Here is a 25762-nt window from a genome sequence, read left to right on the forward strand (position 1 = left end):
CAAAAGAAAAAAGGTCGCTAAAGTATAGGGAGGGACTAACTGCTTCACTGTAGATCTACTGTCTTACGGCATGGACACATCCAGTAGGACAATCCCCCTTTGAAATAGAACAGCATGGAAAAGACAGACAGGTCTCACTAATGAGGAGGCATACAGAGACTTGCTGTAAAGAGGGGTCCAGTCTCACTCTGGCTTTTGTCTTCTTTTCTTTGCCATTTGGATTTACCTGACTGAAATCAAACAAACATTCAAGTGAGGTGAAATTCTTCGTGGGAAGAGTGGCTCAGGGAAACTCTAACAAGGGGACAGAAAGCACAAAAGAGAACTGGAAAACACTTTGCACTTCTTGCATTCCCTGCATGTCGGGAAGATGGGACCTGTGCTGCACTCAAACATGCTGATGCAAAGGGCAGTTTTAAAATCAGCCTAGTGAAGTGGTTCCAGGAACTTTCTTTTTTGATTAATTTTGACCTCTGTTAATACATAGACCTCCAAGTTACCAATCTAAGTCACTGGCAATTGGTTTGCTTTCCTTAGTCATCCTTCCGAGACCACTTAGACCCTCAGGCTCTGGGCTATTTCTGAATCACACTCTTAAACTGTTCTGGTATCTGGCAGTACTTGTGTATAGTCCTATCCAATTTCAACTAAAGTGCCTTTCACAAAGTCCATTCATTTCTGTCCTGTATAGGGTGGTGTTTGTGAGAGCTGCTGGGAATAAAATAGCATGTTATATGCCCGCAAAAGTTCAGCTATCCTAAAGCAGCAGGTGCTTACCAGCATTGCTATTTGCAAACAACTCTTCAGATTAACTTCAAGCAGATGTTAACAACAGTGTATCTTTACACAAAGAGTATTAAGAGCCATTTGGACTAGCAAAGGCAGTTATTTGCAAGCCGCCTTTCTTCCTCTTTTATTTCAGCTGTTTGCCTCGGTAACAGCTGCTGTTCTCAGTGCTGTGGTGTCTACAGACATCACACCAAGTTATGCTGATAGCCGACTGTTCCCATTAACATGTTGGTGTGGTCATTTTTCCATCGTTTGCAAACACGCCCCGTGTAAGAATTATCAGGGGAACAGATAGCTTCAGCCTTACTTTGTGAAAATGTAACACAAAAATAAGCCATTAACTTTTAACCTGCTAGCTTTGTATCATAGTGAACTTGATGTGCTTCAAACCTTGCTCCTGGAGCTTTCTGAAATGGGGGAAAATGTAATTCTCTGAGTAAGGTCCTATCAAGAACAGGAGATGCAGGCCCTGCGGCCATGTAGGGACAGCTATGTAGGGGATGGAACATTCCAGAAATTTCTTCCCAGGGAAAAAATTGTCTTCAGCCTTCAATTAAACCATGCTCTGAATGGGTGACACGAACGGGTCAGGGTTTGCTCCTTGCTGGATAGCCCAGAGGCACCTGCAGAGAGGCCCAGGGGCCTCCCATTGACCGTGGCTCAGTAGCTTCCTCTATGACAGTGTCCGAAGCTGCTCACGGAGCTGCGTCTGATAAATGCGTATTATCACTGGGCAAGGGTTTGCAGGATTGCAGTACAGCCTCAAAGTATGTTGTATTTCTACCTTTATCTTGTAGGACTGGCAGAAGGGTGAGGTACTCTTCTTTTTCTCCTTGCTGGCTACCTAGCTGGCTCACTGGAAGAAAGAAATGACTGTTTATGTTGAAGCAGCTGCCTGGTTAAAATTAATCTATGTTGAATCTCATTTAATTCCCTTGAAACTACACTAGAGATGAGTGAAGCCCTTTGCTTCTGAGAAGCTGGGCCTTGTTACAGCACATTTCTCCTAAAGGCTTCCCCTGGAGCACAGGGCTACAACCAGTCTTGTTAGAGAAATAAAATGCTGTTTGTACATAACACAGGTGCTCTGGATGCCATACTGTCAGTAATTTTTGGTGGCCATATGCAGCTTGACATGCCTTTAGGTCTAAACCCAGCTTCTGAGAGATAGTAAGAATTTCTTTTTCTGTCTTATCACAGATGTTACTATTTCCTGAGCCATTCTTGCTGAACAATTCCCTGGGTTAGCCTTCCATGTCACTGTCACTATATCTGTAGTACTGTAGCAGCAAGGAGCCCTAGTGAGAGGCTTGTATCTCTGGGGATACAAGGGGCTTCCATGCCAGGCCCTGTACAAACACCTGCCATCTTCCTCTGTGTTTATCCAGCTTTAGGCTGACACAGTGCAGCAGCACGGAAACTGGGGGGAACAAAGTTCTTGTGGTGGGAACCTGCTGTGGAGCATTTGAATGAACTCACATTTCTTGTGGCTGCAATGGTCGTTTTTACTCAGGACAAACAGATTATAAACAACTATATAATGCATATAAATGGGGGGTTGGACTAGATGACCTTTAAAGGTCCCTTCCAACCCAAACTATTCTATGATTCTATGAAACAAATTATATATGCATGTGTATAATATATAGTACCTATTTTATTAGTCATTCCTATTAAGAGGTAAGTACCTATTTGCGGCTGAGGCAACAGGTGGCATAAAATCCCTTCCTTAATTTATTGAAAAGCCTTCTTTTCATGGCAGACTACATCGGGGGACTACATTCTTCTCAAAAAAAAGAAATATCCCTGTTTTCTCCCCCTCCCCCTTTATAGTAATCCTAGTTTCACACCTAAAATGATTACAGCATTCTGTATTGTTCTTTCCATACATATGCATAGCCAAAGACAAGAATGATGAAGGCTCAAATATCATGTATCAACCTCTGGGAACAGGTGGACTGTAACTCAGGGGCACAGAGCTCTTGTTAAGGTGTTTTTTGTGTAAAAGTAGCTTAGCACAACAGTTCTATTACCTACTGTATTTAAGCCACCTGTCTGCAAGGAGTTATGCTGCCATGAGATCCGCAATTTACTAGATGAAACAGCTGACTTACAGGGCCTGTAATCTTTGTGAGTTAAAACACAAAACAGCAAAAACCAGGCCAGCCTCTTTTCTTGTTACCGGGTCTCAGCAGAATTATTTATCTGTTGAGTTTGCAAACTTTGAAACCCCTTTGAATACACTTCTGCCATTTATTACCTGTTCAGGATTTAAAATGGTGCTTACATCTTCACAGTTACCCAACCAGCAATGTTTTACACAGCCAAGGTCTTCTAAATCATTTCAGAACTGTATGTTAATGTAATTGTCAACCAGTAATGTGCTCCCACAGGCACATTAAACCGACTTTAACTTATATAAATATTCGGTTAACAAGAAGACCAATCCCTTTAGCAATATAGTAAAGTTTAAATAGATGTGCCTTTTCCTTTTCTCTCCATTTTACATACTTTCAATTTTCTTTTTCCTTTCCCTTTTCCCCTGGAACTAGGTTGCATCATGTTACAGGTCAGGTTGCATTTGACAGCTGTTGTCAAACAAGCCTCTCCCAGGTTCTACCTTAACCTGAATGGTGTTTGGTCACTGATGTTAAAAGGACACCGTTGATATCCAGTGAAGACAAATATTGCCAACCATTGTTGGAATAGGGGAGTAAAACTACTTTCTTTCAAAGGGACGTGGATGTAATTGAGGCAGTCCCCATAAAAGAGACAACTATTGTAGAGTTGCCAGGATGGCCAGTTTCTAAATTGACAGTGTACCAAAAACTGAACATTGCCTATTCTCTGAGAAAGAAACAGTTGAGATTAAAGGATGCAAATTTTTCAACAAAAAAGTATAAGGAAATAAGGAAAGGGAAGGGAAGAGAAAGAAATAGAAGGGGACAGAAAAGGAGAGGAAAGACTATGACTGAGAAAAATTGAGCACTCTGAAAATGTCTACATCTTATCCAAGATATAGGCATTTAAATAAGTGTATCTATGCTGCTCTTACTTCTATCTGAATGAGACCTCTGGGATTGCAGTTGTGGCTGTGGCTGGAATTTGGCACTCCAGTTTTGACCTTTAGCTTTAGTGAAGTGGCTCAGATGATGGCTTCTTGATAAGTGGGTCAAACTAAACACATAGAAGAGATACTGGAAGGGTAATAGGCTTTTGCCTGCAGAAGTTGGTCTTTTGCAGCTTGTTCACCTCAATATGTAGAGAGGCAATATATTACAGGAAAATGTTTTGATAGTACAGGAGAGAGGCAGGGCCATTTTATAAGAAAATGTCTGGAAGTGATTATTTTAGACAAGAATGAAACGGCCGAAGTCTGTACTGAGACGAGTATCATTGCACTCAATTAGGCTAACGTAAGAATTACGATGGTTCTTCTCAGTGTGGAGCCTGTGGAGAATTTCAACTTTTTAAAGAGTGTATTTAGAGTGCTATCTAATGAGTTATAAATGTTTTTTAAAATGATATTTCAGGAAAAAAAGATTTGAGGATACTGTATTGGCTCAATGGGAACAGGATATAAATAAATCTCAACTGCTTGTAAAGATGCAGACTTCCTCCTAAGAATTTGTTTTGACTTGTAAAGTGGGGGGGGGGACGGGACATTTGCCACTTGAGTGAAATTCTGTATTAGAAACTAAACACTGTAATGAAATTCACTGCTAGTTTGTAAATATTTCCTGTTTGTAAATAATCCTGCTGGCAAAATTTGTCCTAAATGACTATTATATACAAAGAACAAAAACTTAACTGGAGATCCACCTGCAACTGAGAGAAACATTCAAGACAATTATCCTTGAGCAAGATTTGTTTCTTAACTCTTATTTGATGTGCAGGAAACTACAGCAATCTCTCATTATTACTGGTTGTTTTCTTGCTGCAAAGTTAACCTGCAGAAATAGGAGTAGAAGTTTCACTTCCCCCAGCTTACTCATGCAGTCCTTGTAGCAAACAAACTTTTATTAGGCATTCTTGTGAGCTTATATTACAGCTGGTCATTTCTTTGCACCACCAAAAAAAGTAGAGAGGGAAGAAAGAGCCACGCTTCAATAGAATCCCTTGTTTATGTGAAAAAAAAGAAAAAAAGGGCACTTGCTGTTTATCAGGAAGAACTGAAAAAAAGACACAGATTAGTGTTACAGCTGTAGATTTCATGTTACAGTCAGAAAGTTGTAGCAAGCAAAAATGACAGTTGCTGCATGGTTAAAATGCTACACTGGGCATTTAAAACATTTCATTATAATAACAGCTTTTGCTTAAGACTCACTGACACCTGAGAATGTCATGTCTGGTAGCAAAATAAAACTTGCAAATCTCCATTAGGTTGGTTATTGCTATTGTTCCCATTGTCAAGATTGCTAAATTGAGATGTAGTGAGTATAGTCAACTGCTACTCACCACAGGGTATGTGTGACAGAAGGCGGCTCACACTTTACCTTCAAAATACTGAACTACAAAATTACTTTTAAGGAAATGCTGTAGATCCATCTGACTTCCACTGACAAGCACATTTTCTCTGACACATGCACAATCAATTAATGAAAATGCATACTTCAGATCATAGTGAAAATACAGAATGGAACATTTTATTCTCTGGGACAATCCTGCTCACAAACATACATACTTTAAATATGTAGTTTTCTTTTGTGAGCACAGTACCAACAAATATCCTAACCGTATCCATCATGTCTTGAAAAAACTGTCATTTACGTAGGGTCCAGTGTTGTACCACCACTCCACACGGATAGAAAAACAGGCTCAGGTACACAAAAGTCTCAGGGTCCTTAACTCCACTGATTGCTTGGCTTTCTCCTCACAGAGTCCCATGCATTTCAATAGGATGCCCTCAAGGCATAAAATATCTTGGCAGAACCAGAGCCAAAGTGAATAAGGAGAGAGAATTGTGTTAGATCCAAAAATCTGTAAGCACAAGTTTTTATCACAAATTTATTGTAAAGCTGATAGAGGTAACTGTTATTGTCAGAGCTGACTGCTTAGCCATTATTTCAACCTTTTGCACCTGTTTTAGTGTCTGTCTTGTAATTTATTAAGACATTTCTTTCTCTTTTGTCTAAAGTATCTGCCTGTATGCTCACTGCCAGAGCCAGGAACACTTTACTGTATGCACTAGTGATTTGTTCCAAGGTTGGCTGCAGCTGCCCTGTGCAGCTTGATGGAAGGGTACAGCGGGGCTGGAAATGGCACAGCTTTGTGGAGCGTGGCCAGAAATGTGCACACCACGGTATACAGCACCTATAGGTAAAGGGACCAACTGCCCACTAAAAAATCCTGTCCCCTCCTTTTTGGAAACCCAAGCATAGTCTGATCTAGGCCGATGCTCCTGGGGTTTTGTTGCAGTTCAAGCTATGAGAATACAGCTCTGAGAGAAGTAGTAGTTATGTTCTCTCTGACTGTTTAGTCTCTTTAGAAATATCCAAATATGGTACTTAATAGCTTTTTATATAAAACTTCAAGCAATGCTTTGTTGACTACTGCAGATATGAAGGGTAAATTATTGGTATAATGTACTTCTAAATCTGTACTTATACAGGCCAAAAACTTTTTCTCTTTCTCTCTCCCTCTATAATAAAATAGCATTTCTGCATCAATGTCTCCCTTTTATAAATGTGCCACTTTCTTAATGCCTTGCCAAACTACTGCTGTTTCCTTTTTTCCTTTTATGCATGTAAGTGGAAGCTGCTGCGTGCAATGATTAACAACTGTGTCTGGAATATATCTACAGCTTTTATATATATCGTATTTCTGTCTCGGCCCTGATTCTGCAGACCTTCATGCTTAACTTCACACAGCATGAATCTGTGACTTTCATTCTCACTTTAAAATGTATAACAAAAATGAAATTATCACTTGAGTAACTCATTGCTTTCTTGAATGTATTTGTTACCAAGCTTCATAGAAATATTTAAACAACATTTAAACAACAAGCTATTTAAACAACCTGCTAACTTACTGGATTGTAATTTCCTTACATTCACATGAAGTAAAACTTTAAAAAATTATACATCCATAAAAATGTGTTTGTAATCTAATCTTTCTGACACACATTACATGAATGATAATTTAAATGAGCCATACTTCCAAGACAACTTTCAGATCTGAGTGATATCCAAAGTGAGTGAAATCAATACTTCACATGCGTAATGGGCTCATCATTCATGATGGAATGAGCACTGTTGGCAGGAAACTATACTTAAGATGAATAAACAAGTCACACCTAGATTTGTATTCAGCAATTTCTTGCACAACTGAAGAGAGGGAAATAGAAAGACATGATGGCTGAGATGCTGGTTTTAAGACCAGTCAAATACAATCTGCAACAGCTACACTTCTGAATAAGATTACCAGTACTCAACGGCACTGAGAGTTCCTCCTGTTTGATCAAATGGCTATAACAAATCTTTATCTTAGAACACTATTTTCATACTTGTAAAGTTCCATTAAAGGTGAAGATGATTCTTTCTCTATATTAACAAAATGAAATTTGTCCCAGATTCTCAGGCTAGTTCTGCTAACATGGTACTACAATTTCTTTTCCTTATCTAATAATAATTTTAAAATCATTAGCTCTTCTCACATTCACTGATTATAATAGAGTAGGATGTAAGTGTGAAATTTTGTACTAAATTAAGCAAGAGAATCATGTTTAATATTTTAAATTTTTACTACAGAAACCTACAAAGCAGTAGATAATTCCAATCTTCTAATTTATCATGTTTAAACATTATTTAATTTCTTCAAACTAAGTAGTACACATCATGGTCTCTCCTGTGTTTGAACTTGCACTTGAATACTTGAGTACTGTAAGGCCTTGTACAATGTCTAATGAAGGGTGTGAGAAGAAAGTTGCATAGTCTGTTGCTGAGCACAGGTAACATATATTCTCTTACATTGTTATCACTTCCATACAGGGGGAGATAAAGTAACTTTTTGAGGTACCATGGAATCATAGAATGGTTTCAGTTGGAAGGAACCTTTAAAGATCACCTAGTCCAATCCCCCTGCCATTGGCAGGGACATTTTTCAGTAAACCAGGTTGCTCAAAGCTCCATCAAACCTGGCCTTGAACACTTCCAATGATGGGGCATCCACAACTTCTCTGGGCAACCTGTTCCAGTGTCTCACCACCCTCATCGTAAAAAATATTTCTTCCTTATGTCCAATCTAAACCTACTCTCTTTCAGTTCAAAACTATCGCCCCTTGTCCTGTCACTACAGGCCCTGGTTTCTCCATCTTTCTTATAAGGCCCCTTTATATATTGAAAGGCCGCAATAAGGTCTCCCCGAAGCCTTCTCTTCTCCAGTCTGAACAACCCCAAATCTCTCAGCCTTTCTTCATAGGAGAGGTGTTCCAGCCGTTATTCCATGTTAAAATACATTCTATCTGAAAGCTCTACTTCACTTCCCTATGTTCCTGAGTTCTTACAATGGTTTGGTCTGGGAATTAAATTATCTGGTGGCCTACATCAGTCCTCTGAATAGTCATTAAATTTTTAAAAAAAAATTATTTGCCTATACAGAAGAAATTATAAACTTGGTGTGAAAGACTGCATGTGCAAGTATGTGAGTGCACTGGTAAGTTTAGGAGATGATAACAACAAAGAGCTGGCTGATTATATTTTTAATATACTTCAGCAATTCTCCTAATCTGATAATAAACATGAGCACATTATTAGAATAATATAGAACATTGCATCAATGTAGACAGTGGACATAAACTCTTACATTTATACCCAACAGAAAATTAATTCTTCATGTTTATAGCTCTCTTAGAGAACAATATTCATTGCCATCATCTTTCTATGCATCTTAGATGTAACACACAGAAGATATATAAATATATAGAGAGAGCATAAATACTTAGGCATAAATATTTACTCTCTCTATATATATGTATCTCAGAAATTATTTCCGTATGTATAAAATAACAGTTTTATAAAGATAGCTATCTGTGAAGTAATAAATTGATATGTATCCCTTGTGTTTCTTTTTCCTGTTATTAAATACCTCTCTTTGTTCAGATTCTTTCCACCATTCTTCTCCTTTCCCTGTCATGTTCCCCCAATCTTCCTTTAGTCTGACTAATTTTTTGGGTTTGTTTTTGTTCCTACCTTCACTGCAGCAGGCCTGGAGAATTGTGTCTGCCTCCCCTCATCATCTGCAGCTGGCGGTTATGGCTATAATCATCCCAAATAATTCTTCCCTCTTCCTCCAAACCTGTACCACAATGGCCTGACACATCTTCTCCACCTGTCTTTCAAACTTTTATTGGCTTGGTTGGGAAGTCCATGGATCATGACTTCTGTTCCTGGCCTAGATATTTATTTTCCCTGAGTTAATTACCTGCATTAAAAGTCCAATTGGTTACTGGCATTTTACGGTTCTTCATGAAGAAGGAAAGAGTACTTACAGTTTTACTCCAGGTGAGACCTGTGGTATGATGCTCTTTGATATAAGCTTGAAGCTCAGACCAGATGTTCAGATAGGACTTCACCCAATCAACGTGGCGTGTGTCACTGTGAAAACAGAGACAATATTTATATGTGTGAATGTACTTAAAACCAGAAAGCATTGCTACTTTTGCTTAAAGCAAGTAAAACCCAATGTCTACCTTAAAGCCATAGACAAATCAGTTAGCAGGCAGCCAGCCAGCCCAGTGCTGAAAATTCTAAGGCCTACTACACTGGAAAGCTTTTAGATCCTTCCAGAGGACAAGGGCAAAGGATGCCTCCAGCATAGAGTGCTTCCTGCTGGAAGGGCGTGTCATCATTCTGTTCAGGCGCAAAGTCAAATGAAGAAGCACTAAAGGTATATGAGCTGTGCAGCAGCTGCCCGGACTCAGTTTCAGGGTGCTGAATTTTAGAAACTTAAATATCCGTGGGTTCTGTAAGATATTCTAGCTTCCCAGTTCAAATGTAGCCAGGGTAACACTGGATCATGTTATAGTCATCAGACTAAAATATTTATACATCAAGGATTTTTAAAGTACAAGTCACAAGTTGGCTCTGGAATCATTATTTGGAAGGCTTAGTCTTCCAATGGGACAGCAAGTGAAAACAAGAAATATGTAAAGAGAGAGAAACTGCTTGTAAGATGGAGTCCTTAGTTATGAAGAATTATTACTGAATAGTGACGGCTATGGACTGGATGCTTACAAGGATTTGGGTGTCTACCTCCTGTTTATTTCCTTTGGAGTTTGATGCTTAATACTGCCGAGGATCTGGGTCAACAGGTTTAATCCAAAACCTACTGAAGTCAAGGCCTTCCACTCCTTTGGAAGACATTGTGATCTGATTCAGTGAAAAACAGGAAAAGAATTCCTTACTAGGGGAAGAACTAAATACCCAAATAATGTACCCTGTTTATACCGTTATGTGAGACATTTTCTTCTCTAGAATAAGTACTAAAACTATATTGTAAAAATCTTCAGTTAACCCAGTAGGTACTACCTTCAATAGGTAAAATAAGGCTTCAGGAATAATACATAATATATGTAATATGAAATATTATATATAGTATATAATATATATTTATACGTATACAATAAATAGAAATATATACACAAGAATTTTATATATATAAAGTTTTCTTCATGGAAGAGGAAAAACTCAATAATACCCCTTCTTAACTGGGGTATAAAAATCAAGAGCCAAAATCTGGCCTCCAAAAGTACCAAATCAACAGGATTTATACATGACTTTTTAAAGAGGGCATAGGAAGGACCTGTATTTTTTCTCTTTCTCTGTCAGCTCACAGATCTCATTCATGGAACCTTTTTGTGAATTCCTTGTGCTCTTTAAGAACAATGCAGTGGTACAGAAAAAATCAAATTGGGAGCTACGGAATTATACAACGGATAGTTGTATACGTCTACCACCTAAATGCACATTTTCAAGTGAAGAGCTAGAACAACAACAGTTTGAGCGCACAAATGAGACAAGGACACATAGCAGCTAGCTAGCCACACATTGATATGTAAATATGTATTTGCATATAAGCTCATGATGCTGGAATGCCAGAAAATTAAATATAATCCTATAATTTGCAGAGAGTGAAAACCAGCACTGCTAGTGCTTGCTGCCAATTCTTACTGCAACATGCTGCATGTCAAAGATGAGGAGGGGAAAATATACTACTGCAAGCAATTTATCAAATGCTTTTTAGTTTACAAAATGCTTTCTGTGATGGCATTGTGAATCCTATTGGTATGGTTAATGCGCTGTTCTCTGGCTAGTAGATACTGGGGCTTGGCAACATACCTGTGCTTGTAGTCCTTTAATACTCTGTTAGTATAAAAGGTAGCAGCATCATTCATCTCCTTGACATAAGGGCCTGGTTTAGGAGACTAGGACCATCAACCCATGGTAGCAGGAAACAACAGAAGGAGAAAGAAAGTAAAACGTTAGTCAGACACCTTCCCCGATGTATTAGGTATATTACAAAACACCTTCTTGGGTGTAGTAGACTGAAGAACTATGCAGATGAGACTGCAGAGTTCTGCAAGATTTGGAACTATTCTGGGCCACACCATCCAGAAGCACATTTACAGCCCTCCCAACAACCCTGGTGTCACTCACCACTGCTATCCAGCCAAGGGCAGGTATGCTTTCACTGACGGCTGAGAGGTGGTTGAACATTTTACTTCCTCTGTTCCTTTCTCTGAAGTTCTGGATTTCCTGAATCTTCTCTGATATTGGCTTGAGAAGCATTGCCACCTCATTCTGCAAGAAAATAAAAAAGAAAAGGCGACACTGCTGTTACAATGGGTGGCCCAAAAACATCCTGTGTTTTAACATCGTCTTCCCTGCCCATTGATTTAACAGCTGGAAAGAAAAGTCAGCATATTCTCTACATTAAAGTAACAATTTAATTACTCTGCTCTGGTTGCAGCAGCAAAATGCACAGACATTAAGTATTAATAACATGTTGCAGCAAAAATTATTCTCAGCACTGGCAGCATTTTCACATGCTGCCCAGGTTAAGACCCATAGAGACCCCATAGCTCAGAGTTAGCGGAATGCTTGTATTTTTCATTTGATACCCCTGGAACTTTTTGAGAGTCTTTACACTGGCTTGAGTTTTTCAAGTTATTAACCAAGTTGTTCTTTCTATAACAAACACAAACTAATTGTTAGGGTAGTGGCCTCTTATCATCTGGCCACAAGACTGAGAAAGTAACACACTGAAGGCAGTATCAATTTTAGCCTTCCCTATTGGTAAGCTTTAATGTTTTAATTTCCTTTGACTGCAAATAATTGGGAGGATTTCATGGGAAACATACTGCCTGCAAGCCATGGTTTGGGGAAATTCTCCTGTGTTAATCGGAAACGAATGGTATCCAGGGGAATGACTGTTGAGCGGAAGGAATAGTGTCTGGAGTGAAGAGAAAAGCAGAATGAATGTAGAAGCTATCCAAGCTCTTTCCTGTGCAAAGTGAATGCTAATCACACTGGCCTAGTGTCTCAGAAAAACTAATTTAGAGCACTAACTTACTGGGAAAAATTCTTCCACTTAAGAACAGCACATTGAGGGACAAGGAGTCATTAGTTTACAAGCAAAACAACTGCTGTACCTTGCAACCCTATAAAATGTTTCTATAAAACCAGTCCAATTCTTTATTGCAAAAGTATGCCTGCAGAACCCATACTATGTCTCACCAAAGAGCATGCACCATTCTGATTTTCCCTGGCACTTCAGTCGGAAATCACTCAGGATGTAGCAGAACTCTGTATTTTTTCTCACCTTTTCCCAGGACTACTTGTTTAATGGAATTAAGTGCTTGCTGGAGATAACTATTTTTGAATTTTGAATAATGTCTTTCTTTAAGTATATAGAAAACAGAATTTTATGATACCTTAAAATAAGCATGTCTGCTATGGATCAACATAGGTCAAAAGATACTCCAAAAAACATGACAAAAAGAGGTTTTGCATTTTAAAAGAATTTTGATCCAACTATGGAGCCTTAATATTTTAGTGGTAATGTAATTTTGAGAAAGGCCTATGCATCCGAAATGCATGGGGATATTTGGTCTTCTCCTATAACAAACTGGGTTGGGAGAAAACAAATATTTACAGTAATACTGGGAGATGAAAAGATTTTTTGTTGATGGCTTAATGACCAGCATAAGTCATTAAGTCTGAAAAAGCCCTGAAACCTCCATGATTTGTAGTTCTTAAAAACTGATTTTGTTGCCATAACATGATAAAGTCTGCAGGAATTCTTCTTTCTAATTTTTGCTTGTTTACAACATGCTGCAGCTGGTTGGTTCTTTCTTATTTTGCAGGGAAATCTTTCAAGTATGACAGCAGTTAACAAAACTGAAATTTAAGAAAGTGCTTGTTCTGCTTTGATATTATGCCAGTTTTCCTCCCATAAAGTCTAAGGGATATTTACAGTCCGTAGCTTACTGTGAATCTTCATGGCCCAGTTCCAGCCAAAGAGAATATCAGGGCTAAAAATACAGCTCCACAGATGCCTGGTATATCTAGAAAGCACTGGGAGGCAGCACGTTTCTGTGGATAGGGCATAGAAGTGGGAGTCCATAAACGTGGGTTCTCTTTGCAGCTCTCCCACCAAATTATCATCAGCATTCAGGAAAGCTGTGTTACCTTTCTGTGCTCCAACTTCCTACATATGAAATGATGATAATATAGCTGTTTCATTTTGTAGAACACTTTGATATCTACAGATAAGAAGGCAAAATTAGGACAAACATTTTCCTGAATGGTACCATAAGACCCACGCCTCCTCCTACTCCTACTAGAAAAACTCCCAACCACTTTTGTGAGGGTTCAGTGGTGCAGACAGAATTTCTATCCCTCAGACCACAAGACTTAACTTGTCCAGTGAATCAACTGCTTATAAAAATTTAGTGGATTTATGTAATTTCACAGAGAAAGTGCCCTGTGGAAGTTTTAAAGGTGAAATATACATTGCTAAGGAAAGTAGCTCGAAGTAATCATTCCCTTGGCACTGTAGTGACAGCAGAAAGAGCCACAAAGGGCTTGAGGCTTTGCTCAGCTCTGTCCCATGTGAGATGTACGGGGAGAACAGTACAGCCTGCCTTCCCTCCACTGGGCGCGTGTCCTGTTCCGCAACTGCTGCTGGCTGGCTGCAAAAATCGTGTGTGTGTGTGTGTGTTTGTGCAAGCTTCTTGTGATCCAAGTTCCTGTGTAAGGGTTGGACACAAAGGAATACCGGCCTGCAAGGAATCACTTAATTGAGTCCTGTCTCCCCGCAGTCAGTTCTAAATTTTTAGTTGGTGATTAAACTGCAGATGAATTATAGTGTATATGGCATATGGGTATAGAAAGGCTCATTAATTCTAGCAGTAATCAGTCTTGTTTGGCTCTACAATGCAGAACCAGTTGTGCTGAGGGTTCTAGAAGAATAATCTCTTTATTGCAATGAATATTAAAACAGCTGGTTGTTAATAAAATTATTGTCTATACTGTATCTCTAAGAAAAAATGAATTCAAGGAGATGAATCAGAGCTGTTGGAAAAATCTTCAGCATGCCTTTGGCATGTGCTAGCTAAAATTTCTTGTCATTTAAGACACAGCACAGTTGTTTAACAGAAATTTAAGAGTCTCTGTATAAACACCATTCCTATATTGTATCAGTTTTGCTGAAATGTCTAAAAAAGCAACAGTGGCACAATTTAGAAATATCAAAAGTAATTCCCAGTATGCCTTTGTCCTTTTTTAATAATTATTAAAACCAGACGGTCTTTTTAAACATTACTACCTAAACAACCAGCCAGCTTTGATCCATGTCTTATAGTTCTTATTAGAAAATCAAGAGTAGTAAGACTACTGCAGTGATTAGCCAAAACACTCCAAAAAAGTTACAGCATGCAACAAGAACTGCCTTAGGCTTTGGCTTCAGAGACAACAGTCTCAGCCCAGTCTCATAAAATGGCCTGGCATACCAGTATTCCAACAGACCGCAGCAAACAGACTTTCTTCTTCACGTTTTTGTAATACTCACACAAGAAGTTCCCCAGATGACAGGTTTAACAGGGCTGGGGCACATGGATTTAATTCAGGAGAATGGCCAAACTTTTGGGTTTTGTGATTTTTGTGATTTGCCTGTGAAGTCACACTAAACTGAGTGGCTTGCTTAAACTTTGGCTGCTTGAGCCAGTGATTACTTGGAAATCTCAGCTTTACTTTGAGAAAACGGGTATTTTCTCAGGACCACTCCTGTCCAGAAACCTGCCAGCATGAATCACAAAGGCGCAAAACCCAGCAGGTAAATAAAAATACAGTTTTTAAAGATCTTATGTGTTTTTAAGCTAATCTTACATGGTTTTGAGGGGTGAGATTGTTTACTGAAGAATTTTTATGTTGATGGGTGGCAACACAATTCAGACCTCACTATTACAGTGTTTAAATCAACCTGACCTATTATGAAAAAAACATGGTGAGGGAACAAATACCCTTTTAAGTTACGCTAACTGAGGGGGTGGCAACCTTTGGCGTAGGAGCAGTAAAAGAAAGCTGAGAGCATTTGGGATCAGCAGCCCCTTCATTTTGCTCAGCTGCAACCAGAACAGCATGACTACAACCTTTATTCCATGGTCTACAGTTCTGTTATTTTCTTCTGTCAGTTCAAAATCTCCATCATACTTACACTGTATTTTTCACAGGCAAGTTTGGAACATGGAGTTGATTTGATTCAGCTGTCCTTGTATATGTTGGCAAGCAGTGCAGCTAAATGGGAATGGTTCTGTAGAGCAAAACACTTGGTGCTGAGGACCTGACATTCACACTGTATGCGGTTGGGGGGGGCTATTTTGGACTAGCTATAAATAGTGGTTTTGGTGCAGTCTGGGAGTGTATCTTCCATTTAACTTCATCAGAAAGATACCCACTTTGTACGCCCTAAGGCTGCTCTACAATGTGAATCACAGCATAGTAAATGGGGCTCATTTGAAGGAAAAATATAGTCCCACTGTGAACTAAAACACTAATGTAGACACAGCCATTATCTCTGCAAACAGCCTAGTACAGTCCCATCCCACATTTCATCCTTTCAAGGGATGAAAGGTGTCATGGATAGCATTCGCCACACTCAGTTCTAACAATTTAAAATTTGCTCTCAGCTGAGACGTGATTCCCTCTACTGTAAATGAAGAAAGAGATGTCCCTGAGGAATTCTATCCACCTACTAATAGATGTTAGAAGACTATATATTAGAAGACATTACTAGATGTGAAGAATGCACTTTAGAGGTGCTGCCATTTACTGTACAGAGAGCCTAGACAGACACCCTACAGAACATGCCTACTTTGACAGTTAAATTCTGATGAGCAGAATCCCATCCTGTGTCTATAGGAATAAGATACTGGTAGCTTCAGTGATCACCAGTGAGATGCATTTCAGCTATGAGTGGCTATGATTCTAGAACTAACATAGTTTTAGACTAACTGTAATTTCCCATATTTTGTATTTTGTAAAAGGCAATCTGTAAAGAAGACTTTAAAATTTAAGTTAGTCCTTTTTTTGTATATATGTCGTTTAAGAAAGGCCTATCTTTTTTATTGTAGCTGTGTATCAACAGTCTGAATGGAATCAGTGTTCAGATTAGGCTGAGGAATAATCTCTTTCTTTAAGAATATAGAAAATACTTTTCTTTCCAGAGGTAATTTAGGATAGTCGGTAACTTTGAGCCTCCCAATGCTGCATCGGGATTCCTCAAATGCTTACTTTTTTTTTTCTTTTCATTATTACTTGCATAGGGAAATACTACCAGCTTTTCTGGAGGCTGTCAAACTGTTCTTTTAGCACTGCCTATCTCCATCTCTCCTTGGAGAAAGTGTTTCACATTTGGTACCATAGTTTTGCTCTTAAAATTGCAGTATAACCTACTGCACCTTAATCCAATGCTTTCTCTGCAAGCATTTTCTGATTGGCAGTAGAGACCATCAGTGAGATCTTCCTCCATGATCACTACATTCATGTCCCTCTAGTATTCTGATATTTTCAGGGTTCAAAGGTCTCCTCCTAACTAACTACAGAGAGACATTAATTTATTCTGGTCTCGTTTTCTTAGACTGTAAATCTTCATCATAGTGGTGTAACAAGTGTTTGATTTGTTTGTCAATAGTACAGGTTTTGCCACTTCAACTCACTGCTGTGCAACAGCAGGACTATGACATAGAGAGACAAATCTGCAGAAACGTCTGGTCAGCTTCATCAGCACAGAAGCTTAGACACATTTGTGTGCTTCCAAAGTGACTTAATTGGTATTTGGCTTTTATTCCTCTTAGATAGCACATAAATTCTCAATCTAACAGCCAATATTAGCTGTAGCAATTTTGTGCTTTGTGGGAAAAAAACAGGGAAGACCAAACCATAACCCCACATGACAAATTAATAGTTTAGTCATTTGTGGGTTTATTTTGAAATGTAAACTTTGAGGGAGGGCAAACAGAGAGGAACGTGTAAGACAAATAGCTTCTAACCAGTGGAGAAATCCAGGGCCTGATACCAGCTGCATGCATCAGTTTACAGCAATGCAGAATCACACCCAATGCTTTTGGCCAGGACTCTGGCTGGTTTTTAAATGGACTTGAACGCTCTATATATTTTTTTCCTGTCCACTACAGCTCTCCATGGGCAGTATATTCAACAAGGAAGGGTCCTCCTGCTTGGCACACAGGCAACATCCCACACCTAATCAACAACTCCTGGACAGTAGGAGAAATTTCTTTACTGCAAGAGTGGTCAGGCCTTGGAACAGGCTGCCCAGGGAAGTGGTTGAGTCACCATCCCTGGAGGTATTTAAAAGACGTGTCGATGAGGCGCTTAGGGACATGGTGTAGTGGGCATGGTGGTGTTGGGTTGATGGTTGGACTCAATGATCTTAGAGGTCTTTTCCAACCTTAATGATTCTATGATTCTATAACAAGAACAATTACACTAATGAACTGTTTTAAACCTTTTGATTTACTACTCCTCAATCTTTGCTGCTGTGATCATAGTCCATGTCAGTGGGGCCCAGGGCATTCCAGATAGCAAAGTTCTGTCAGACAGTGGTGTTCTGTTGAGCCACAATTGTTTTGTTCACAACATCTGAGATCTGACAAGTGTTTGCTAAGGCCAATTAGGTTTCACGTGGGGTATGTCCCAGGACAGCGATGTTAGATGGTGCAGGCTTCCAGCCTTGGACATTCACGTGGTTCACCTGAGACCTCACCAGAGAGAAACTGTAAGACTGCCAGGTTCAATAAGCAGTCCTGGAGTCTGCATAAGTTTCAGAATTCAAAAATCATTGGTTGTGGTCTGATTTAGACCAAAGTAAAATTAGAAAAAATTGAAATAACCCGTGAACCGAAAACCCCTGCTTTTCAGTCAGCTGTATCCCCAGTGCTTTCCCTTTTAGAAGATCATGACAGTCCAGAAATCCTGGGAAACAATTGTGTAGCACAGAGAAAGGAGTGTACTAGTTTGGATTTGTGTTTAGCAGACATAAAGAATATGATACTTAATGGGAAAGGGAGTGTCCCATCAGCATAGCTCAGGGGGATCTCACATGGCGCAGTTTGAATATGAACATCGCTACAGGGATTGAAAAGTAGCCTGGTGATTTTTGGACATTATTTTAGGATACAGCAGAATTCCAATAAGAGTCTGTAGGATCCCCAGAATTGCTTAGCAGGTATGTCAGATGAGGAGCTAGACAAGATAGAGTGTATCGTCTTCGATAATATCTTCCTTATGGGGTGATACTATTCTTAGTCCAAACACAGACGTACTGGAGTAAACAAGCGCAAGGAGCCTTTGCTTACTGGAGCCCGCTTCTTCCACAGAACGTGAACTGCTGGATCGTCTGTGGCTAGTGGTGTTGATGTGAGCCAGTCTAGAGGTGTGCGATAACGTGCATCTCTGGCTCTATTTCTCTTCCGTACAGGCTGGGAGATGTAGCACTGATCGTGGGCCTTCTGTATTCCCGGGATCCCTAGTGTCTCTGGGCCTTCTTCCAGCTGAGTGCACTGCCCCGGGGCAGAACTGAATCTCAGATGCATCCATCTTTTCATTGCAGGGGCTATTGACTTGGGAGTTTTGGCAAACCCAAGTGAGGAAAGAGAAATGGTACAAGGATACCTACAGAAGTTAACTACGAGAAAGACATTGAGGTGCTAGAGCATAGCCAAAGAAGGGCAACGAAGCTGGTGAAGGGCCTGGAGCACAAGTCTTATGAGGAGCGGCTGAGGGAACTGGGACTGTTTAGCCTGGAGAAGAGGAGGCTCAGGGGAGACCTCATCGCGCTCTACAACTACCTGAAAGGAGGCTGTAGCGAGGTGGGGGTCGGTCTCTTCTCCCAGTAATAAGCGATAGGATGAGAAGAAATGGCCTGAAGTTGCACCAGGGGAGGTTTAGATTGGGTATTAGGAAAAATGTCTTCACTGAAAGGGTTGTCAAGCATTGGAACAGGCTGCCCAGGGAAGTGGTTGAGTCACCATTCCTGGAGGTATTTAAAAGACGTGTCGATGTGGTGCTTAGGGACATGGTTTAGTGGTGGACTTGGCAGTGCTAGGTTTATGGTTGGACTCGATGATCTTAAAGGTCTTTTCCAACCTAAATGATTCTATGATTCTATGATCAGAAAATATAATGAGCTTGAGGCTGGTTAAATGCAGTCGAGCACCTTTGAGACAAAATTAAGAGATAACAGGTGTCAGGGGGCTATCTGGAGACTGCCAATAATGAAGGAATAATCAAGGATTAAAGTGGACCTAAAACTGAATAAGGATTTGCAACAATATCCAAAAGTGAGCCTGTAAACACTGTAAGGCAGCAGGCTAGCGACTGAAAACTGTCAGTTGGTCCATCACTGCGGCTGTGACCACATGTCGCATGCAGTTGTAGGCTTGCTGATAACAGAAATATGTCAACAGTTTGGCAAGATTTCAGAGAACAGAAGGGGGGAAGGGGTTCCCTTTGGAGCTCAGGACTCCTAGGCTCTGTCCAAGTCACTCTTGGCACCTTCTGTAAGTTTGGGACCTGAGGACCTTAAAAGGACTGAACCAAATTCTTCCTTAAGCTATTTCTAGATACAGAGGTGCAGGTTTGCAGCAGTCAACCAACTGAGTAGAATGGCAGCAAAACTTGGCTTAAACTCTTTTACATAAGTAAGTAATAAATTAATAAGGTGAGGAGTATCCCGCTCTTCATATTTTTGGTAAACAGTAAGGGTGATCCCAATAAGTATGAGGAAAAGTAGTGGGAAATGGAATGACATAATCAAGTCAAGGTAATTAGAAAACAAATCCTGCCAGGATGCAGAATAAGAAGTCCCAGGAGTCCTGTTACTGAAGTACTTTAAAAATAGAAGTGAGAAAAAGTGAGCAATCCTACACTGACATAGAGTAGGGAACTGTAAATCTCCATCTTTGATTTCTACATAAAAATTCTGAGAATGAGTCCTTTATTCAAAGAAATTTCCACAACTATTCTGTTCCTACAATAGATTTTTTGCTTGACTAGAAAAAATTAAAAACCTCAGGATTTGTTCTCATGGCTCTAAGTCTAACTTCAAACAGTTTCTTGGGTTTCAAGGCTTTTTTTCCCTTTTCTAGGAAAAAAAGGGAAAACCCTCCTTTACCTCTCACTTTCTTCTACCCCTCTCCTCCCACCTGCGTGTAGAATCTGGATATTTAAGCTAGGTATTTAATTGGAATGTTTGTCTGCACAATGTTAGTAATTAAATCCATGAGCTCTGGCAGTCATATGAACTCAGCATTTTTTTTTAATGTGAAATTACGTAATCATTTATAGTCTGAACTGCATCTGTCATTTAAATCTGTTTGTAGTGCTTCTTACCATGACTATGCTGATCCTGCATACGTTTATGTTGATTCACAGAAAAACTTATCTCATTAACTAGTTCCCAGTATGGGAACAATGGATTATTCATGCCCTCAAAGCAACTCTTAAAATTGTTTGAACTTTTAAAGTGAAATGAAACAACTCAGAAGACAGTATATAAGTTACCATTCACAAAGAATTCAGTGCAATGACTTTGAGCAGTGATCTTGTACATTAGTATTCATGATACTAAAGAGATGAAATTGCTCAGGAACACTAATAACTTTTAAAATTATTATACTATAATAATGTTTCAATCAGAATTGTATTTGACTTAGACTATAGGGAATAGAAAATTCAGATCCAAACTATTTCATAATATTTTGTGAAGTTTTATGTTAAAATACATCTTCTGAATTGCCCAAGCAACATGTAAATGTATGGTCTCAAAATACCTTTTTAAACAACTTCTCACAGAATATAGCAATATTCTAATTTATTTTCCCTTCTCCATCTTCTCTTTACTATCTCATATATAGTAAACAATTTATAATAGACTTTTTTTTGCTTTACTGTTTGAAGTTTGGCATCAGAAAATAATTTCTAATAAGTGGATGAACTGAAGAATCCCATCGTGGTGAATAAGCCTATATCCAGCAGCCATTAGCTGGGACATACACAAACAAGAATATCAACCGGTGGTTTGGTCATGTGATCTCTTCCACTGCACATACAAATATAGAACATGACCATAAAAAGTAACAGAACATGCTCTCTGCGAAGTAATTTATTGCAGTTGATGCTAGACTGGTATGCCAGCTGGAATTACCTTCTCGGCTCCTACTATTTTCACATATACAGATAATAAAGGCTGTGCACTGCAACAGATTCCAAATGAAAAAATATCAACATTATTAACAAGAAGCAAAACTCTTCAAAAGCAACTTCAGCAAGCTTAACTGTTTGAAAATGTTTGCTAGTGACTCATAGCAGGAGTTAAAGAGCTAAGCGAATACTAGGGCTTCAACATTTTCATAGAGGGGAAAAATACTGCTTTTTGTACGATATACATTTCTCTCTTTGCCGAGCACAAATCTAAGGATTATTATACATATAGGAGCTTTCTTTTTGTTTGAATTCCTTATTCATGAATCTGTAAGCTGCAAGAGCTGAGCTAATTTATTTTTCCAGGGCATTTTCCCCTCCCTCTTTTTTTTTAAAGGCACCATGTACGACATCCCAACATGACAGGAACTCAGTAAATCCCCTCAGTCTCCACACCGCTGTCTCTGAATGTCTACAAAGCTACTATGCCATAATCGCAACTCGCTGGCTCATTCACAGCTTTACATTATAAAGCAAACAGTCTAGACAGCTGAATGACAGAATTACTCTCTTTTCTCTTGCATTTATAGATATGCTGTCATCTTCATTTGCTTTTCTCTACTCTGTGCATTCTGATACACTAATGATTAGCTTTCCTGTTTGGATTCCACACTGACTCCATGGCTCTAGGCTATAAATACAACCCGAGCCCCGATGACATCACATCAAAAAAGTCCTGGGGGGCGGGGGGGAGGACCCCTGCTTCTCTCCTTCTCCTGGGTTAGCTGGCGATAACCAGCTTTTTCAAAATGCTTAACCAACGTGGCTTTACAATAGGATTTTTTTCCTCATTGAGATGGAGATATAAAAAGCCTAGTGACTGGAACCGTCACTCTCTGCAGTGGAAAATACTGTTCAAGTTGCACAGAATAGGCAGCCTTCAATTATTTTCAGGTCTGTCTATCGTATAGCTGAATGTATCTATGCAAAAAATATGAGCAAAAAAGAGAACAAGAATGAACAACAACATGTGTTTGGATGCCTATAAAAAATCTGTACCTACAGTCTTTATTTTAAAAAAGCTTAAGTAACTGGACTGGGTTTGTTCTCACTGAGAAGAGAACTCTAGTCTGAAATATTCCTGGTATTTTAACTTCGGAATGATGTGTACACACATATCATGTGGCATTTCCTTGGTGCTAACAGATAGTTAAATGATAAAAGTATACTTTCTTGCCTTCAACAAGTTGCAGAAATCTATTCAAGCCTGATAATGTGCAACTAAGATATATGGATACACATGGCCAGCTCTGGTGATGCTTATAGCAAGGTTTTTATTTTTTGTTGCTTTTCTTAATGCTTCTGTAACTGTCATTCTGGATTGCCGGAGAATCTCTTTTTACATCTGGTTTTTTTTTTGCTTGTTGTGTTGCCATTTTTTAAATGAAAGTTTCTAAACTTTACAGCTGAAAAAATCTCAAAGCCTTGAGGTCAGAAAGTTGTAAGGGTGAAAGTGGGGAGAAGCGATTGCCATTCTTACTTGAAAAGCAGAGAAAATCATACCGACAGCACATCAGCACAGGAGGCCAAACAGTGAGCCATGGCTTTTACTCTTACCAGACCTGGGACAATACCAACACTTCAGAACATTGCATGACATTATGGGCCATTGGAAACTGTTCATTGGGGAATATTTTACTTATGAGCATGAAGAGTTTTGTGGGCCACGGGTGCGATTGTATCCACAGCCACTATAAATGACTGCTTGAGGCCTGCACCAATGGGAATTTTGCCTGTTCTCTGCGAGTCATGACCCACTTTTACTCTCTGAGATCAGGGACAGCTGGAAAAACAACTGATCCCTTCTTACTTGGAACTCTATAAATCTAAAGTCTCGCCTGGAATATCTGTGCTTTTTTTTCCTTGAGAACCCTTGCCATTAAAACACAGTGATTAGAAAAACTTTTAATTTGTGTCTCTAAGAACAATAGTGACAGCAAAATTTCAGTAATTTATACCAGTGGCAGAGAGTTCTGATTTGAAAATACGGAGTTTAATGAACAATGGAGTGGGGAGCTTGTGGAAGAGGACAGAAATGAAGGCCGTGGAGAGACTGTGCAAGTGAAGTCTTCATTCTCTGCACACTCCAAGAAGGAAGGTTTGAGGGTGGTCCCACAGAAGGGCTGCATGACCGCTGTTCCCAGGAATGATACAGTGCTATTGGCCAAAACCTTGTGCCCTCCAGAGACTACAGATGAGATTTCATAACAGCTCCGTAGCTTCCCTGAGCTTTCTAGTTGTCACTAAAATAAGTGTAGAAATCAACTTGATATAAATTGTTTTTTCATTTTCTTGACAAAATGCTTTTGCCTTCCTTCCAGAATTGGCCTAACCTGGACCTCAGCTTGGAGAATACTGAGTCTAGGGACTAGTATTGATTTTTCTCTCAATAGCTTATTCCCCGACTTCAAAGTCTGTCATAGAGCATCCCTGCGGGGCTAGCAAACAGCCATTCTATTCCATGGCATTTCCAGCTTCCAGAGAAACACTGATCCCACTCACAGCCATAAGCTAGAAATCTCCTTTGGTTTCTTCAACAGTCTTACATGTGTTGGTACAGAAAAGGTTCTTAACTCTGAACCATTACTTTCTGATTATTACAGTGCCATGCTAATAACACTGAAAGCAAGCCTCTAAGTGCATTGTATAAATAAAGTAACAAATAAAAGCAAATGCAGGGGTTGATATTAAACATACGGGAACACAGCCTTTTTAATACACTGCCTCTTGAAATGCTAGGTCAGTTTTCTTACCTCTTGAGGCTCTTGACATTGAGATGCTAACACCAGGAAAGATCTCTGTGCTTGGAAAGCAGCACGTACCATCTCTGCCTGTAACAAAAGGAGGAATATAAATTAAACCTTAGCCTGTAACCTCCGATAGCTCTTCTTGGCAGCTCAAAGTCAAGTGTGACAGCTCAAATCTTTCTTGCTGCTTCTCATCTAAATCACAGCAACGCTGACTGGAAGAAATGTATTACAGTACTGGCTTAGCTATAAATTTTTTTGAAAGCTAAGGTTAAGTTCCCTATCCTCTTCAGATAGGAAATAAAATGAGTCGATATGCAGTCTTTTGATTATCATTTATAAGATTAGTCACAGGAGGACTTAATTTTAACACTTCAGAGAATGTCTAGGCATTTTAATGGCAATGTTTATACTTGAGTGCATGATAACAACTTATTACCGCTGAGAACGGCAACCTGCAAACTTTCTGTTGAATTGTAACTTAGGCTGTAGTGATGTTTAAGAAGAGTTGAGCTTGGCATATTTCCTGAGGGACTATGCTGTAATTCATTCCTTGCCTATCCTCTGTGAGCAGACCCTAAGATTGATGGCTATGAGAGATGGTGGCTGAAGATTTTTGGGCAATTTTCCCCACAGAACTCTAGAATTTGACATGCATGACAGCATGTTTACATGCTAACAGTGTGGACAGGAGGTAAATCTCTACACTCCCTGGTGTTGCCTACTGTTCAAATTTCTGTCTTTTTGGTTTTTTTGAACACTACACATTTTCTGTACGTTATGAATTATGTACATTGATTAGAATCTGATCGCTATTTCAGTATCACCTATATCTCATTCAGGTGGATGAGTAGTGAGTGGGAGAAAGCATTATTGGTAGAGAAAAGAACTATTCATAACTAGTGTATATTGCTAAATAAAAACCAAACCAAACCAAATGCTGTTAAGTTAATCTAACATGAATAGGTACATTTATAATCACTTTGTGCAAGGGTGGGGAAGCTCATGCTGTTTTTCCTTGGGGTTTCTTCAATCTAAAAAGAAAATAAGGAAATTTTATATACAGGCCTATGTGGATGCAACTTAAAATACATAAAAGCCAGGAAATTTGATGTTGTAGTAAAGTAAAAGAGCCAAATTGTGTTTATTCATCTTAAAATGTGATGGCATGAATAAAACATAATCTGTTAGGATGAAAATCACTGCAAGGAAGATGGTAAAAGAGGCCCAAATTGGACAGTATTTGGGGAGAAGGGGATATTATGGTCTGACAGGCTAAGATTTGGAAGAGGGTAATCATATCTATAAATAGATAAAGAAATAAATAATAAGGAGAATTGTATGAGCATAGGAGACTTAAATTTTCCAGACATAGACATAAATACCATCAATAATAGCAAGGTTTAGATATTCTTAGACATTTCAGAAGACTGACTTTTTGGTACA

General features: G+C 39.2%; 1 protein-coding gene across 3 annotated transcripts in view; it reads right to left on the reverse strand.

The window, feature by feature from the left end:
- The window catches only part of CAP2 (cyclase associated actin cytoskeleton regulatory protein 2), a 69748-nt gene that overhangs the window by 12234 nt on the left and 31752 nt on the right, over positions 1–25762 (reverse strand). For all 3 annotated transcript variants that reach the window (XM_075142738.1, XM_075142739.1, XM_075142737.1), the window contains 4 exons: positions 24323–24400; positions 11445–11588; positions 11127–11212; positions 9278–9383 (listed from right to left, as the gene is read on the reverse strand). In XM_075142738.1, the coding sequence (XP_074998839.1) occupies positions 9278–9383; positions 11127–11212; positions 11445–11588; positions 24323–24400 (414 nt within the window). The remainder of the gene's footprint in view (positions 1–9277; positions 9384–11126; positions 11213–11444; positions 11589–24322; positions 24401–25762) is intronic.

The sequence above is a fragment of the Calonectris borealis genome, chromosome 2, assembly GCF_964195595.1.
Source record: "Calonectris borealis chromosome 2, bCalBor7.hap1.2, whole genome shotgun sequence".
NCBI classification, from domain to species: domain Eukaryota; kingdom Metazoa; phylum Chordata; class Aves; order Procellariiformes; family Procellariidae; genus Calonectris; species Calonectris borealis.